We start from the raw sequence: 16,625 nt of genomic DNA on the forward strand, positions 1-16,625 counted from the left end.
AGCTGCAGCTTCCAGAGTCAAATTCAGCTTTAAAGTGATTGTAAAGGTTTCATTTTTGTTATTCAAAAAAAATAAACATGTCATACTTACCTGCTCTGTGCAATGGTTTTGCACTCTTCTCTGACTGCTACCATAGCAAGCCGATTGCTATGGAGTCACTTGTGCAGGCTCGATCCCAAGCTATTGACACACAGTGCAGCTCAGCCCTGCTCCCCACTCTCTGCTCACAGGATTGGATTGACAGCAGCAGAAGCCTCCTGTGAGAAGAGGGGACAGAAAAGCAAAGCTGCTGCAGATGGGCACAGCACTGGATAGAGATCAGGCTCCGGTAAGTATTTCAGAGGGGGCTGGTGACATATAAAGGTTTTTCACCTTAATGCAGAGAATGAATCAAAGCACAGAACCTTTTATCTTTACAACCACTTTAAATAAACTGTATCTTGGCATTGCATATAAAGCTCCAAAACACATTCTTGAACCAGAACTTGTAATATTTTACATTGTATTAATCATTTGTGCAGCCACATACAGCATCTTGTATACAGTGCCTTGCGAAAGTATTCGGCCCCCTTGAACTTTTCAACCTTTTGCCACATTTCAGGCTTCAAACATAAAGATATAACATTTTAATTTTTTGTGAAGAATCACCAACAAGTGGGACACAATTGTGAAGTGGAACGAAATCTATTGGATAATTTAAACTTTTTTAGCAAATAAAAAACTGAAAAGTGGTGCGTGCAAAATTATTTGGCCCCTTTACTTTCAGTGCAGCAAACTCACTCCAGAAGTTCAGCGAGGATCTCTGTTGTCAATGTTGTCCTAAATGACTGATGGTGATAAATAGAATCCACCTGTGTGTAATCAAGTCTCTGTATAAATGCACCTGCTCTGTGATAGTCTCAGGGTTCTGTGGAAAGCGCAGAGAGCATCATGAAGACCAAGGAACACACCAGGCAGGTCCGTAAAACTGTTGTGGAGAAGTTTAAAGCTGGATTTGGATACAAAAAGATTTCCCAAGCTTTAAACATCCCAAGGAGCACTGTGCAAGCGATCATTTTGAAATGGAAGGAGTATCAGACCACTGCAAATCTACCAAGACCTGGCCGTCCCTCTAAACTTTCAGCTCAGACAAGGAGAAGACTGATCAGAGATGCAGCCAAGAGGCCCATGATCACTCTGGATGAACTGCAGAGAACGACAGCTGAGGTGGGAGAGTCTGTCCATAGGACAACAATCAGTCGTACACTGCACAAATCTGGCCTTTATGGAAGAGTGGCAAGAAGAAAGCCATTTCTCAAAGATATCCATAAAAAGTCTCGTCTAAAGTTTGCCACGAGCCACCTGGGAGACACACCAAACATGTGGAAGAAGGTGCTCTGTCAGATGAAACCAAAATCGAACTTTTTGCCCACAATGCAAAACTATATGTTTGGCGTAAAAGCAACACAGCTCATCACCCTCAACACTCCATCCCCACTGTCAAATATGGTGGTGGCAGCATCATGGTTTGGGCCAGCTTTTCTTCAGCAGGGACAGGGAAGATGGTTAAAATTGAGGGGAAGATGGATGCAGCCAAATACAGGACCATTCTGGATGAAAACCTGTTGGAGTCTGCAAAAGACCTGAAACTGGGACGGAGATTTATCTTCCAACAAGACAACGATCCCAAACATACAGCAAAATCTACAAAGGAATGGTTCACAAATAAACGTATCCAGGTGTTAGAATGGCCAAGTCAAAGTCCAGACCTGAATCCAATCGAGAATCTGTGGAAAGAGCTGAAAACTGCTGTTCACAAATGCTCTCCATCCAACCTCACTGAGCTTGAGCTGTTTTGCAAGGAAGAATGGCCAATAATTTCAGTCTCTCGATGTGCAAAACTGATAGAGACATACCCCAAGCGACTTGCAGCTGTAATCGCAGCAAAAGGTGGCTCTAAAAAGTATTAACGCAAGGGGGCTGAATAATTTTGCACGCCCCACTTTTCATTTTTTTTATTAGTTAAAAAAGTTTCAAAAATACAATAGATTTCGTTCCACTTCACAATTGCGTCCCACTTGTTGGTGATTCTTCACAAAAAATTAAAATTTTATATCTTTATGTTTGAAGCCTGAAATGTGGCAAAAGGTTGAAAAGTTCAAGGGGGCCGAATACTTTCGCAAGGCACTGTATATGATCAGGCATTTCAGGTAAAGGCAAGAATTACAAGAAAGGTCATAAGCCGTACATAGGCATATATATTTAGCTTTGCCTATAAGCTGCTGAAACTTACCAGAATGAGGTATCTGTCCTGAGTGGTCCCATTCTTTGCAGACAGTTTCAGGATGTGACCCTCTTTTATGAGCTCATTAGTGGGGCTGACGATATCCTCTTCACCACCTAATAACTCATAGACTTTGAGAAGTTTATGCATCCTCTCCTGCAGAATTAATATAATGAGTCAAATAACTCTGAATAACAAAATGTTCAATAATAAAGGGTACTAAATATATATCTAGCAATAAATAATATCTTTGTTTTTACCATTTTCCTGATGGCTGCATTCGAGTGTTCAGCTGCTGTTGCTATTAGGTCCAAGGACTCTGAAAGTTAAAAAGTACAGCATATTGTTATAGTAACATAGCAGACTCTTTATATTATATTATATCATTTCAAATGTATATAGCTACAATGTACTGTATTGTATAATAAGAATAGTGAGTAAAACTGTCTTTTACCCTTCTACTACATGTGGGGCTAACTTTTCCTCTCTGGAACCTGTAGCCACACATACTTTCCATTTCTAGAGCCTATGGGCACACACCATTTTTCCTCTCTGGAACCTGTGGACACATATGCTTTCCATTGCTAGAGCCCATGGGCACACATACTTTTCATCAATGGAACCTGTAGGTACACATACTTTCCATTGCTAAAGCCTATGGGCACACATACTTTTCATCAATGGAACCTGTAGGCACAGACTTTTCATTGCTAGAGCCTATGAGCACACATACTAGTCTGTAGGTACACATACTTTCTATAGCTAGAGGCTGTAGGTACACAGACTGTCCATCACTAGAGCCTGTAGACACACAGATTCTTTATAGCAGGAGCCTGTAGGCACACAGACTGTCCATCACTGGAGCCTGTAGACACATAGGCTTTCCTTTCACAGAGCCTGTAGGCACATAGGCTTTCCCTCCCTGAAGCTTGTAGGTACACAGACTGTCAATTGTTGGAACCTGTAGGCACACAGACTCTCCATTATCGAACCCTTTAGGCACACATACTTTCCATCACTGAAGTCTATGGGCACACAGATTATGAATTTCCTATTAGCTTGGACTAGTCCAGTTAATTTCCTCTGAGCTCTAGCTTTTAAAGAGTTTTTATCCACAGACAAGACACTCGCTGAATATTTTTCTTACCATTCCTTGCAAACGCTAAACGGTATAGTGTGTGAATTTCCTAAGAGGACAACCTCCATAACTGACATCAACAATCAAGAGGAGTCTCTTCAATATGTCTAAATGCTTCATGTATTAGGTGTCCCATGCAAGTGCTGTGTCCCAATTGACATGAATGGGACTGCCTAAATACTGATGCATGGGAACACCTGTTCATCCCATGAGGGCAAAGATGGCTCTCAGATGGGTGTACGCATTGATACACCCCATGTGAATGAGGTCTTAAAGTGGAAGTTCACCCTGGAATATTTCAGATTTGCACCTTGATAAATGCATAGCACCGTGAGTGGCACCATGAGCTGCATTGTATTGTTGGTAAATGTAATTTTCCATTCTGATTTTTGGACAATGGGCGTGCGGATAGAAGTCGAACATGGTGTTTTCCATTTATCAGCATGTGTTATATGGCTGTTCAATGTTCATACAGTATTTCCAGAACTCATACTTGTTGCAGTGACATTCAGTATTTGGATATCTTCAATAGAATACCGATAAGTGGTGAGGAAACTTGAAATCTTTGACAGGTTTTTATGGCCGTCTGTGGCCTTAGGTAGGGAGATTCGCCCCTTTTCACCATTCAACATTTTCAATGGGACTGAAAATTAGTTATTGAGGAGAAATCTTTTAATCTTCTGGTGAGAACTTTCCACAAGGGCATTCCCGTACTTTGGATAGATTTTGACATGGGGGACACAGATCGCAAAAAATAAATAAATAACAGGAGCGTTTTTTCCCCCTTTAATATTAGAGAATAGAAAAATAATATAGTAAAAAGTACTAACATGGGGTTTAACCATTCCCTATTTCAGCCATTTTTCAGCCAGGGTTCTATGGAACACTAGGGTACCTCCAAAGGTTGCTATGGGTTAATGTGGCAGATTGACCGCACATTTGATGGTGTCTACATAAATTGGCTACAATACCACTGCACAACACCAATAATCTTCTTAGCTGTATGTATGGAGGTATTCTTCCCACTGGCCACGAATGCCCCCCAATAAATGACCCCCAACAAATTGGTTTTAGCAAGGTTCCCAGAGACCTGCAAATGATTTCAAGGGTTCCTCTGGGACAAATAATATAGTATAAAGCGATATATTTTACAATAAATGTCATGCCGACAGGGGTTTAACCATTTCTTATTCAAGTCATTCTCAATCAGGGTGCTATAGAACACCAGCTTACCTCCAAAGGTTGCTAGGGGCTCATGTGGCTGATTGACCTCCAATTTGATGGTTTCTACATAGCTTTTGGGCCAATGCCACTTGGAAGTGTCAAATGCACAACACCAATGATCTTCTTAACTGTGTAACGAGGGCATTCATCCCACTAGCCACGAATGCTACCTAATGAATGAACCCCCACCTACAAATTGGTTTCAGCAGGGTTCTCAGTGGCATAAAAATAATTTCAAGGCTTACTCTGGGACAATAAGGTTAAGAAAATCTACCCCATTCAATTCAAAATGAAAAACATTTTGGCTTTAGATACAGTATATGTTACTAAGCAGGTATATCTAACAAAATAGCTACTGCCTGTGAGTTATAAATAGCAATGTGGAAAAGGTGACCTTTTTGAAAGATAATACCATTTTTTGGTTGGTTGGTCATGTGAAAGAGATTCAGACAGTCGCCGAGCCCTGTCCTACATGATTTGTAATGCAATCATTTTGAACAATACATTATTGCTGCATCATCTTCTCCCCCGACAGCATCACCTACTTTCTGCATCTCTGCGGTCTCTGGAATCCTCTGGCAGTTTCTGGAGATAATCCTTCAGAAGCAACTCATAACGAGGAATCCGCTGGACAGGCTCCAGCATGTGGTGCTGTAATGTCAGGTTACCGCAGGCCTCTTCCTTCTGAAACACAATGAAAATATCTGCTGAGGAAGGAATGTATAAACACCTGGACTTTAAACATGGTCTACAGCTATGTCTATCATTATGTGTCCTGCCAAGCTGCTTTACAATAAAATTACAAAACAAAGGGCCAGCGATACATTTGTATACTGAGTAAATGCTGAAGAGGCCCCACTCTGAGGTTTTGAATATGACTTAATTAGCTGATCATTATGTGGTTGTAAATGTATTTTTCCTTGTTTGTAACAATATTAGCCTTGGTTAATGTTACTTGCATTCTTTTATGTTTATAAACAGAGCATATTTTTTTACTATCTTTATACAATTTTTATTTTACAAATAAACACTTACAGCTGAATTATAGGCAGAGATAAAAAACAAACAAAAAAACACAAAAAACCAATGAAGGCAGTTATGCACTCTGGGGGTTATTTACGAAAAGGCAACTTCACTTTGCACTGAAAGTGCACTTGAAAGTGCAGTCGCTCCAAATCTGAGGAGTAGATCTGAAATGAGGGGAAGCTCTGCTCATTTTATCATCCAATCATGTGCAAGCTAAAATGCTGTTTTTTATTTTCCATGCATGTCCCTCTCGGATCTACAGCGACTTTTCTTTCAAGTGCACTTGCAGTGCAAAGTGGATTTTCCTTTAGTAAATAACCCCCTCTGTGTCTGGGTATCAGTATTGTCTTTCCCTGCACTGCAGAACTCAGACGAGGAGAGGAAGGGGCAGCATTTGCAGCCAATCAAGAATGCTGCATGCACATGTGCTAACAAAAGCGGCATCACAATAGCTCTAGCAGCCCACGCAGCTGCTATGAGGCCTGAGGTAGGAAGGGGCTCCATTAAAGAAGATTTTAAAGCCTAGGTTTGGGCAAACATTGTAATTTAGCAAAAGGGGCATTGCTTATTATCACTGCAAAGTGTCTCTTGTGCTGATGGCTGTTGTTTTATTTGAAATTGAAAGTCCTCAGACCAGGGCTGGTGGAAGGATTTTTGACACCCTAGGGAAACCTAATTTTACTGTCCCCGTTGGCTCCACCCCTGACCCCACCCCCTTTGCCCTGCCCATGTGACAGGAGGTGGCGCTATACAGGAAGCATCGGCTTTGCTTCCTCTAGTACTGGCTCGAGTGCTGCACCTCTAGTTACACTACCGGTCAGACGGAGTGGCTGCCTGAGACTGAATTAGTTACATGCTGCAGCCTGCAGAGCATGCAGAGGGAAACCGCCCTAGGTGGCTTCCTAGTTTGCCTAGTGGTAGCACTGGCCCTGCCAAAGACCACCCCCTCCCCCCCATCCCTGCAACTGTAATCTTCCAGTACTGTGGATGGTAACAGAGCCAAGCAACCTGTGACAAGCGAGTATCAAGGGTGCTGACTATGCTCACCCTTTTCAGCCCCTCCTCCATTCATGGAAGTTGTATCATAGTTTCCATGAAGTAGCACTCTATGAACACAGAAGGTGAACGGCCAGGGCCGAATCTAGCCAATTCAATAGGGGAAGGGGGGTTCAGTAAAAAAAAAAGTCAGGGGGTATAATGTCACTCTGTGTGAGTCACTGAAAGTCTGTTACACAACGTCATGTCCCAATTTACAGCAGGAGTCCCCCATCAGAGTTCCTCTTTATATCATTAGTACATATCAGAGTCCTCCTTTACATCAAGGTCCCTATCAGAGTGCCTGATTACATCAAGGTCCCTATTGGAGTGCCCCCTTTACAAAAGGTGTCCCCAATAGAGTGCCCCCTTACATCAGTTTCCCCAACAGTGTCCCCCTTACACATAATTAGTAATCCCCATCACAGTGCCCTCTTACATCAGGTGTCTCCATTACAGTGCTCCCTTACAGTGCCCCCAATAGTGCGTCTCCTTACATCAACTGTCCACATCAGACTGGCTCATTGGTTCAGTGGATACACTCTTAAGACCTGGGGGGGGGGGGCAAAAATAAAATCTGGAGGGCACAAATATAATCTGGGGGGCACAGCCCACTCCAGCACCCCCCTCCCCCAGATCTGCCCCTACGAACCTCTCTTTCCTCTGTCTATCCTCTATTCATAGAACATTTGTCATTCAATTAGAAAATGAAATTATCCTTGTACATCCAATGCCATCAAAAATTCCAGCGTTTCTCCTCAGCTAAAACCTTATAGGACAGCTGATATCATGCTCTTATGGTTAGTATTGTTGCTACTACAACCATTACCTACAACACTGGTCCCTTGTAGTGTACTGACTATGCTGTCAGCTCTTCTGCTGCCTGGCTGTGATGGTCATGTCACCATCCTGGCTGTGTTGTGTAAATCCCAGGACTGGATGGACAAATGATATATCCTTTTTGCAGGTAAAACAGCTCCCATATATTTATTTCATCTATGTACTTAGCTGTTTGCTTGGAGTTCACCTTTAATGCAGGGTGTTTTGTGTTACTCTGTTTTCAAAGAAAACTTTGTAATTAGAAATCCAGGAACTCACTCTGCACTTGCTGACTACTACAGATTAGAAATCCAGGGCACCATGTCCTAGCATTAAGGGAAGGGGATGTCTCTACCTTGACACATAAAGCTTTGTGCTTGTAAACTAATATCCCCTGGTGAAGATCTGTAGACAACAGTGGCTTGTCTGGTCTAATCACAGCATAGTAGTACAGTAACTTTCTAAAATCCTGGAGAAATAGATTTATTTGCCTCCTGCTGGCTGCAGGTGAACATTTATAAGCAAGAAATCATACTTATCTGACTGAAGTGTGAACAGGACATCAGGGATGGGTCCTGGATCACCGGCATATATACTGTTTGGGTTGTGGTCCCTTTGAGGGGGTCAACAAGAGTACAGTTTGGGAATACTCAGGGATTCTCACTCATGCAAGGTGAGGGGTTCCAGGGTGATCTGGCAAAAGGGGAAACATGACCTGCAGTTTTCCTATGACTGTTAAGTCCTCATATGGGACCTGGAATTCAGAGACTTAGAGAGACTTTGAGTGAGAAAGAGCCTCCAACCCTCACTATGGGTACTGTGGTCCTTAAAGGGTTAGCCCACCTGCAAGAGAGGGCTGAAAAAAAGGGCAGGAAGCAGACAACAGGTGGGCTTAAAGGAGAAGTTCACCTTTGGGAAAAAATTTAGGGTGGAACATGTAACATGTTCCCACCCCTGCAGCTGCTGCCTCTAGTGTCAGCAAGTGGGAGATCTTTCCCCCCGCTCGCTGTCACTTGTCAAAAAAACAAAAGTGCTGCCCTGTGGGGCTCCGCCCTCCCCCAGCTGTGTAAATTATTCACAGAGTTCTGCGAACAGGAAACTACAAGTACTGGCAACCTGGCTGTCAGCTTTTAGTTCTCAATGAACTACCACGGCACTGGTGAGCACTCTTGTAGCTCATTATTTCTTCCTGTCATTGTGTATCTGCCTGCCTGTATGAGGTATGAGTTATGAGCACACAGACATACTGACAAGTCTGCAGGAGTCCTGCATCCGCCATCAGCAGATCACTTTCCAGGCTCCAAGTAAAAATAATAAATGCATATTTTTTTCCTACCTGCAAAAAGATGTGCATTTATGTTTATTTAAAAAAAAAAGATAAACGTTATGTGGAAGAAGACACAGCTGTGAAAGCATTGAGGACTATCTGGCTACAGAGACACAGTCTGGGCTCCTGTAGCCTTTTAGTGGATCCCGAAGCACGAGGGAACCAAACCCCAGTGTGGGACTAGTATACTGGCAGTGAGCCGTTATGGACTGTTTTTCTTGGTTTGCTGTGGAAAGCTGATTTTGTTTGCCTGATTTTTGGAAAATAAATGAAGACTGTTTACGTTTACAAGCGGTTGGCTATTTTTCCAAATTCCAAAAGTTACAAAGAAATAAAAAATATTTTTTACATTCATAATACAATGTAAATGTATATTGTTGAATGCATACCGTAAAGAAAAAAGAAAATAATTTTAAACCCGAAAACAAATATGTAGTTTATTGCAGTTTATCGTCCCTTGGCTGCATAATTTACTTTTCACAACCTTTTTTCTTTCTTATCTCGAAGTGACCCTGCATACAACCTGCTTCCTGTCTCTTTGTGGTTATAGTCATTTCTTCACTGTATCTACTGAGAAAGCCTTGGTTATAACCACGGGATCTACATATCTGCCTTTGTTTATCTCTACTATATGGTGGATTGATGGAGGTAGCAGTAAAAAAGAAAATAGTTCTTGTTGTCTATGTGTGCTTGATTACAAGTGGATTAGTAGTTAGCACTTCCCTCTTGCATAGGGTTGCCACCTCATCCCTTCCTTGGGGGTCCTTGGTTTGAATCCCAGCCAGGACATTATTTGCATTTCCTCCCACACTCTAAGAACATGCTAGTAAGTTAATGGGCATCTGTCAAAATTTGCCCGTGTGTGTGTGTGTGTGTGTGTGTGTGTGTGTGTGTGTGTGTGTGTGTGTGTGTGTGTGTGTGTGTGTGTGTGTGTGTGTGTGTGGGGGGGGGGGGGCTTAGATTGCAAGCTCTTTGAGGGCAGGGACTGATGTGAATGTATTATATACAGTATGTATAGCGCTGTGCATATTGATGGCGTTTTTATGTCTGAAATTAATACATTTCTGGCAAGATCAATAGGTATTTTCTGTACTTGCTGAAAATGTTCTTATCATGAAAAACACAAGCGAATGCAGGCATCACAAGGATTAGTAAGCTGCATTTAGTTTTTTAGGCTCTAGATACGCTTTAAGCATCACGTTTCATTAGGTCATGTACTTCATGAGAAGAATTAGTTCTGCTTTGTGTGAACTGTTAAGCTTCAAAGCTTGCAGTAACAGCCTTATCTTTAAACCTCAGTCCCAGAAGGGCCTCCAGTTAACCTGAAGCCATATGCACATTTTCTCTGGTAAAGTACTACAGTTTTAACATCACTTGGTGATGATATATATATATATATATATATATATATATATATATATACACACACATCTCTGAAATATGCCAATTAATCTTCGAATGATGGCGTCACTTTTGTTTTCTGCTACAATGTATATCACAGAGGTAGCTCAGCACTCAAGCTATGCCGAAACAACATATCTCATCATCCCTCAGCATAGGCATGTGCACAGGGTGTGCTGGATGTGCGCTTTGCTTTAAAGTTTTGAGCTTTCAAGCGGAGTTCCACACGTTTTTGTATTTATTAAAAGTCAGCAGCTCCGAAAAATGTATCTGCTGACTTTTAATAAATACTCACTAACCTGACCCACGATCCAGCAATGCAGCCACCTGAATCCTTGCTTCTCCCACTCGCCTCTACCCGGCGCCGGTGTTTCGTCAGATTTTGGCGACCCGTCAGGTTTAGTAACGGAAGTGGCGTTCCGTCGCCGTCATCTTGCTACACCCCACACTCCTCCACAGTAAAGCCCCATGCACACTATAAGATTTTCTGCTGGTTTTTGTCTTCAGATTTAACAAAACCATGTAGTGCAAGGGCCTGCCTGATTGCATACAAATTGAAACTCCTAAGGTTTGACCTCATATTATATGGTTTTGGTAAATCTGAAGACAAAAATCAGCAGAAAATCTAAAGTGTGTATGGGGCTTAAGGATAGAGTGAAAAAGCGGCAAGCGGACATCTTGTTACACCCACCGGACTCTTGCATTTCACACTTATTTTTAACAGTAAACTGAGCTTATATGGTGAAATACAGTATTTAGAAAACCGACGGACTGTTTACATGTTGAATTATAAAAGCAGTGATGTTCTGTCACATTAGCAAACCTGTGAGATCAGCAGGTTTGCAGCCACTTTTAAAAATTCAACATCTAAGCAGTACGTCGGATTTCTAAATACTGTATTTCACCATATAAGCTCCGTTTACTGTTAAAAATAAATGTGAAATGCAAGAGTCTGGTGGGTGCAACAAGATATCCGATTGCCTTCAAATTAGTTCTTACACTCCTGATAGCAAAGCAGACTATAGCCAATGCGTGGAAAACAGATGTGGTGAATATTGCAGAAACCAAACGTAGAATGAATCAATCTTTCATCCATGCTAAAATGGACGCTATAGATAAAAACCAGATGACAAAGTTTGATATCATATGGAAACCCTGGATTAAATATTATACGTCAGATAATATTGACAACCGAGTTTTATTGTTATGGTGATTAAGATTTTTTATAGAATTACAACATTAGATGATATATAAAACCTCCTTCGGAGAATTATTCCCTCCCCTTCCCCTCCTATATACCTTTTATGTTCTTCCCTTACTACATAATACTTACTATAAACATACTTTAGAAGTTATGGTCAAAACTTTAAAATCATATATTTTCTTTTAGACATATTTATATTTTCTTGGGATTAAAATGTTTAAAACTCAGCTATAAGAATGTTTTCAAATTCTAAAATATATAAAGGCCATTTATTGTCATTCCCACGAGAATATCTTGAAATTCTTCTTTGCTTTGTATCATTCGTACTTCAATATGTCTACTTTTTATTTCTGGTATCACATAATTTGTCTTATATTCTGTACATGTAATTTATTTTAACATAAAATTTTTGAACAATGAAGATATCCGATTGCCGCCTTCTTTTCTATATCCTTACTGCGGAAGAGTGGGGGGTATAGCAAGATGGCGGTGACGAAACGTCTCTTCCGTTACAAATTCCGATGGGTCGCCTAATCTGACGAAACACTGGCATTACAAGTGTGGGCACTCGGCCATGACAGCTTGCAGCTCAACAGCCGGGTGTGCACTGCGCATGCGTGAGCCACCCTGCACCTCCTTAATGGTCGGGTAATCTTCTGAGACCTGTGACGTGTCCCAGAAGATTGCAGGGAGGGAAGATGAGAGGAGAACTTCTGCTCAAGCCACTTAGGCGGCCCCAGCGGAAGTGGGAGCAGCAAGTACCTGTCAAAACTAAGTACCTGCTCTCCACCCCCAAAAAAGACATGCCAAATGTGGCATAGCAGTAGAGTTGCCACCTCATCCTTTTAAATCCGACCACCTTTGAATTACACAGGTTCTGAGGCTAATAAATGCAGATAAGGCACCAAGTTTTAATCACCACCTTAATCAGCCATAGAACCTGTGTAATTAATATGTGTTCAGGTTTAAAGGGATGAGGTGGCAACCATACATGGTGCTTAATGCGAAACTTCCCCTTTTGGATGGAGCTCCGCTTTGAGTAGTCTTGCTGTCTCTAGGCATGGGTCACATACTCCATTAAACTTGGAATTATCAGGTTTTTCTAACGGCACCTATTAACAAATAGCAAGGGAGCGAAGTGAAGGTGAGTATATGCTGCTGCAGTGACAGGCACTGTGGCTTTGCCACACATGGACAAAACAGAGGTTTACTTTAAAGACTTATTTTCAGTGCGGCCCTCTGTGCCATTTGAATGTGACTTGCCTGCTTTATAGCCAGCAAAGGTGAACTATTTCATATGAGCTATGAAAGAGAAAACGGCATCACACCCTTAGTGACAACTGACATTTTGTTTTTGTATAATCCAAAACAGTAAACTTCAATGCCGTGTCAGTTACTGCGGTTTACGAGCTCGCTGGAATTCAGCCCCACCTAACTCTGTGTCTGAAAGCAACGCACAGCTCTCACTCTCTAATTAAGCTAAACACAGGTAATGTTTAATTGAGCAACATGTAAAATTTCTGCAGACAGTTGCACAGTATGGAGCTGACTGATTACTGGTCTGCTAAGGAAATCTATCCCTGGGCGATTCAGTTATATGGGTTAAGAGGAAGTTCAGAAACTCAGTTCCTTTACTGCGGAGCCAGAAATTCCTTTTCCATCTCCAATCTCAGCATCTGGTAATTATTGGTCATAAAAATAAATAGGAAAAAAAACAACTACCCAGAGTCTGAGCCATTTTAACCCCCATGGGGGCAAAGCTCTGATTGAATTAAAGGAATATTCCACTTTCTTAAAGTGGAACTTAACTCTCTCAATCAACATGAACTCTTTATATTTATACTGCAACATTAGTAATTAGATATGAAGGTATATTATATTTACTTTACTTTTTGCATTTCTTCAGTTGCTTCATGGTTTTTGGCCTAGGCAAAAAATGATGCCATACATCCCAGGAGTCTTCATGAGCATTGTTTTCCTTTCATTTGGAGGAAGGGCTTTTTCAGTTAAGCACACCCTCCTGTCTGCATGCCTGAGCTAAAGGCAGATGGATTTCAGGAAGTAAATGCTACATGGATCATCTGCCTTTACTCAGGTTGGCTGTGGCGAGAAATGCTAGGGGAGTGTTTTTCAAAATGATTTCTCGTCAAAAACAAACAAACATGGAGACACAGAAGGATGGGTGAGTTTGCTGTGAACATTAAAAATGAATTAAAATAGAGGTATGGGAATGCTTTTTATTTTAGAATCATACTTACCTAGGTCGATGCAGCATTGGTTCAATGCTGCAACTATTAGACATTGGGCCGTCAATACATTTGTTTCGTTCTGTTCCGTTTCGTATCAGCTGTTACTTCGTATTTCGTAATTCGTGTCCGAAATTCTATTTGGATTCGTACGAAATACGAATTTTCATTAGGTTTGTTAACTTTTTGTAACAATTACGAACGATCACTATGATCAATTTATCATTATGAGGGGCTCCCACCATCCCAGTGCTGTGCTTATTATAAGGGGCTCCCAATATCCCTGTGCTGTGCTCATTATGAGGGGCTCCCACCATCCCTATTCTGTGCTCATTATGAGGGGCTCCCACCATCCCTGTGCTGTGCTCATTATAAGGGGCTCCCACCATCCCTGTGCTGTGCTCATTAATAGGGGCTCCCACCATCCCTGTGCTGTGCTCATTATGAGGGGCTCCCACTATCCCTGTGCTGCGCTCATTATGAGGGGCTCCGACCATCCCTGTGCTGTGCTCATTATAAAGGACTCCCACCATCCCTGTGCTGTGCTCATTATAAGGGGCTCCCACCATCCCTGTACTGTGCTCATTATGAGGGGCTCCCACCATTCCTGTGCTGCGCTGACTTCCTGGGTTTTTAACTTCATCATAACGAATAATCGTAATTAACAAAAATTCTTATTTTGTCCGATTCTGAATCTCCCATCAACTACCAGTACCAGTCTCCCACTCCCATATTAAAAAAGGTGATTTTCCCAACCCTCACTCAGCAGCAGAAGAAAACCTCTGATTGGTCAACAAAACACCAGTCACGTTTCTGTTGTAACGGAATTTGGATCTGAAATTTGTAAACAAAATTTCGGATACAATTCAAAAGCATAGAAATTTGTATTTTGGATGCTTCTGAATGTACGAATTTTCGCAAATTTGTACAAATTTTCGATTTGTACGAAACTAATCGCACATGTCTAGCAACTATCCCCCGCCAGCTCTAAGGCTGAGAACCTAGCAATCAAACACCGCCAAATGCTCGGTTCTCAGTGCTCCCTAAGCAGAGAGCGCTGGGCTGTGGAAAGGGCAGGAGTTTCCGGCTCAGGCTCTCAGAGGCTTGCGCCAGTCCAGGCATGTGGGCGGATCCCTACCATATGGTTGCGATCTTTCCTGAGCCTGGACCAGGAGTGCAGAAGGAACTGTGATCCACAGGAGAAGTATGGACAAACAAAATCTAGCTGTACTTCTCCTTTAAATAGTGTTTTCAGTTTGTGGTGGTCAGATACAGTCGAGTTCCAGTTTCACAGATGCAATTATTTGCTATTCATATTTTGTAACACAACTTCTGTAAAATTTGTCTAATTCAAACTGTAGTGAACTAAAAGGCCAAACATGTTGCTTTTTTATACATGGAAAAATGTGTGTGTGTTTGTAATGGGGGGGGTGGGGGGGGGGGGTTCTATACACTGATTAATGTTCACAGTGGTCCCAGAAATCTGACTTCCTGTACATGTAACTGCCTTTCTGCAATTACCGAATGACTGACATACAAATGGGTACAAACCACAAAATGAAAGAGTCCAAAATGCCTTAGTTGTTCATTATACCGTCCCATAAAAATAAAACGTGCTTCAGGGGCAACAAAACTCCCCCTTTATCAGAGCTTAGAAGAAAAGACTAAGGCCCCTTTCACACATGCGGGCAGTATGTCCATATTTCATCCATCCGTTTTTGGATGAAATACGGACATGCACGCATCCTGATATCATCCGTCTTCGCTATGGTCCGATTCTGCAGACGGAGGAAAATCCTACTTTTCTATCTGTCTGCAGAGCGGATCGGATCCGATCCCCAAAAGAGGAGAGTGGAGATCTGACAGGGCGGTCCCTGCACAGTGTGCAGGGACCGCCCTGTCATCCGCCGGCTCAGTGCGGATAAACGGAGTGATCCCCACTGAGCAAGCAGATGTTTATGGGGTGGATCATTACGGATCTGTCCCGTGTGAAAGGGGCCTGAGTCTTGAATATATTGAAGGAAAACCAAAACCAGATGGACCTGTGATGAACCCCTGTCTTCAACAGGTCTATGTCTGCCGTAAATGCTTCCTTTGTCCAGAACCAGCACTATCCAAGACCCCTTAGCTCACCCAGTCACCAGCCGTAACACAATGTAGGGTGAACAACAACATCAAACTCCTTTATTCCAGCACATGTTACCACAGCTATCCAACTCTGAGACACTTCCCCCCACCCTTGAATTCAGGGTGGGGTAAACTGTCCAATCACAATAGACACACAGGTCAGGTGTATTCAAACTTCTCATCAGCAAACAGTCTTATCAACAGGGAGATTATCAACAGGGAGAGCTGTTGGAGGAATCCCCTCCCTCCACATCCATCCCATAATATACGTTTCTTCCAAGGCAGACAGACACAAACAGTGGAATACAACCACACCCCAAACGATCACAGCAAAGAAACCACAACAGCATGAGACAACACACAATATATACATATATACAACATTGAGTCTGACTAGCACAGATCATAGTGGGGTTCTCAGGCACCCTGTGCCCCTAATGGACACAGAGTGATTTACACATAAGAGGGTCCGGGGAAGCTGGACACTGAGTTTTCAAAGCTCTCCAAGGTAAGCTGAGTTGCACAAACCCCCCACCCAAAGTGACTCCTGTCACAGGACCTTTATTTAATTTGGTATTAAACCTCCTTATTAATTGGAATTATATTAATATAATCAACAGCAGAACTGACACCCATTTGTATATTCGTCCTTTAATTTGCTTCTGGGTATCTATTGAGGGTCAGTGAGGCCAGTGAGCTTGTTTGAAGTTTTTCTTATGTAGCACCCTTTTAGTTAGGTTGCTAATAGCTTTAGGTAAATGTCATTTTTGGTCCAGAGGCTAAGCTTGGGCTAAACATTCATATAGCCTCAGCCA

General features: G+C 42.1%; 1 protein-coding gene across 2 annotated transcripts in view; it reads right to left on the reverse strand.

The window, feature by feature from the left end:
- Positions 1-16,625, reverse strand: part of FGD1 (FYVE, RhoGEF and PH domain containing 1) — a 276,522-nt gene that overhangs the window by 27,089 nt on the left and 232,808 nt on the right. For both annotated transcript variants that reach the window (XM_077478897.1, XM_077478898.1), the window contains exons 8-10: positions 5,171-5,309; positions 2,524-2,582; positions 2,273-2,419 (exon numbers count right to left, since the gene is read on the reverse strand). In XM_077478897.1, the coding sequence (XP_077335023.1) occupies positions 2,273-2,419; positions 2,524-2,582; positions 5,171-5,309 (345 nt within the window). The remainder of the gene's footprint in view (positions 1-2,272; positions 2,420-2,523; positions 2,583-5,170; positions 5,310-16,625) is intronic.

This window comes from Lithobates pipiens, unplaced genomic scaffold (assembly GCF_037356315.1).
Source record: "Lithobates pipiens isolate NorthernLeopardFrog02 unplaced genomic scaffold, aLitPip1_a1.2 Scaffold_1, whole genome shotgun sequence".
Lineage (NCBI taxonomy): Eukaryota > Metazoa > Chordata > Amphibia > Anura > Ranidae > Lithobates > Lithobates pipiens.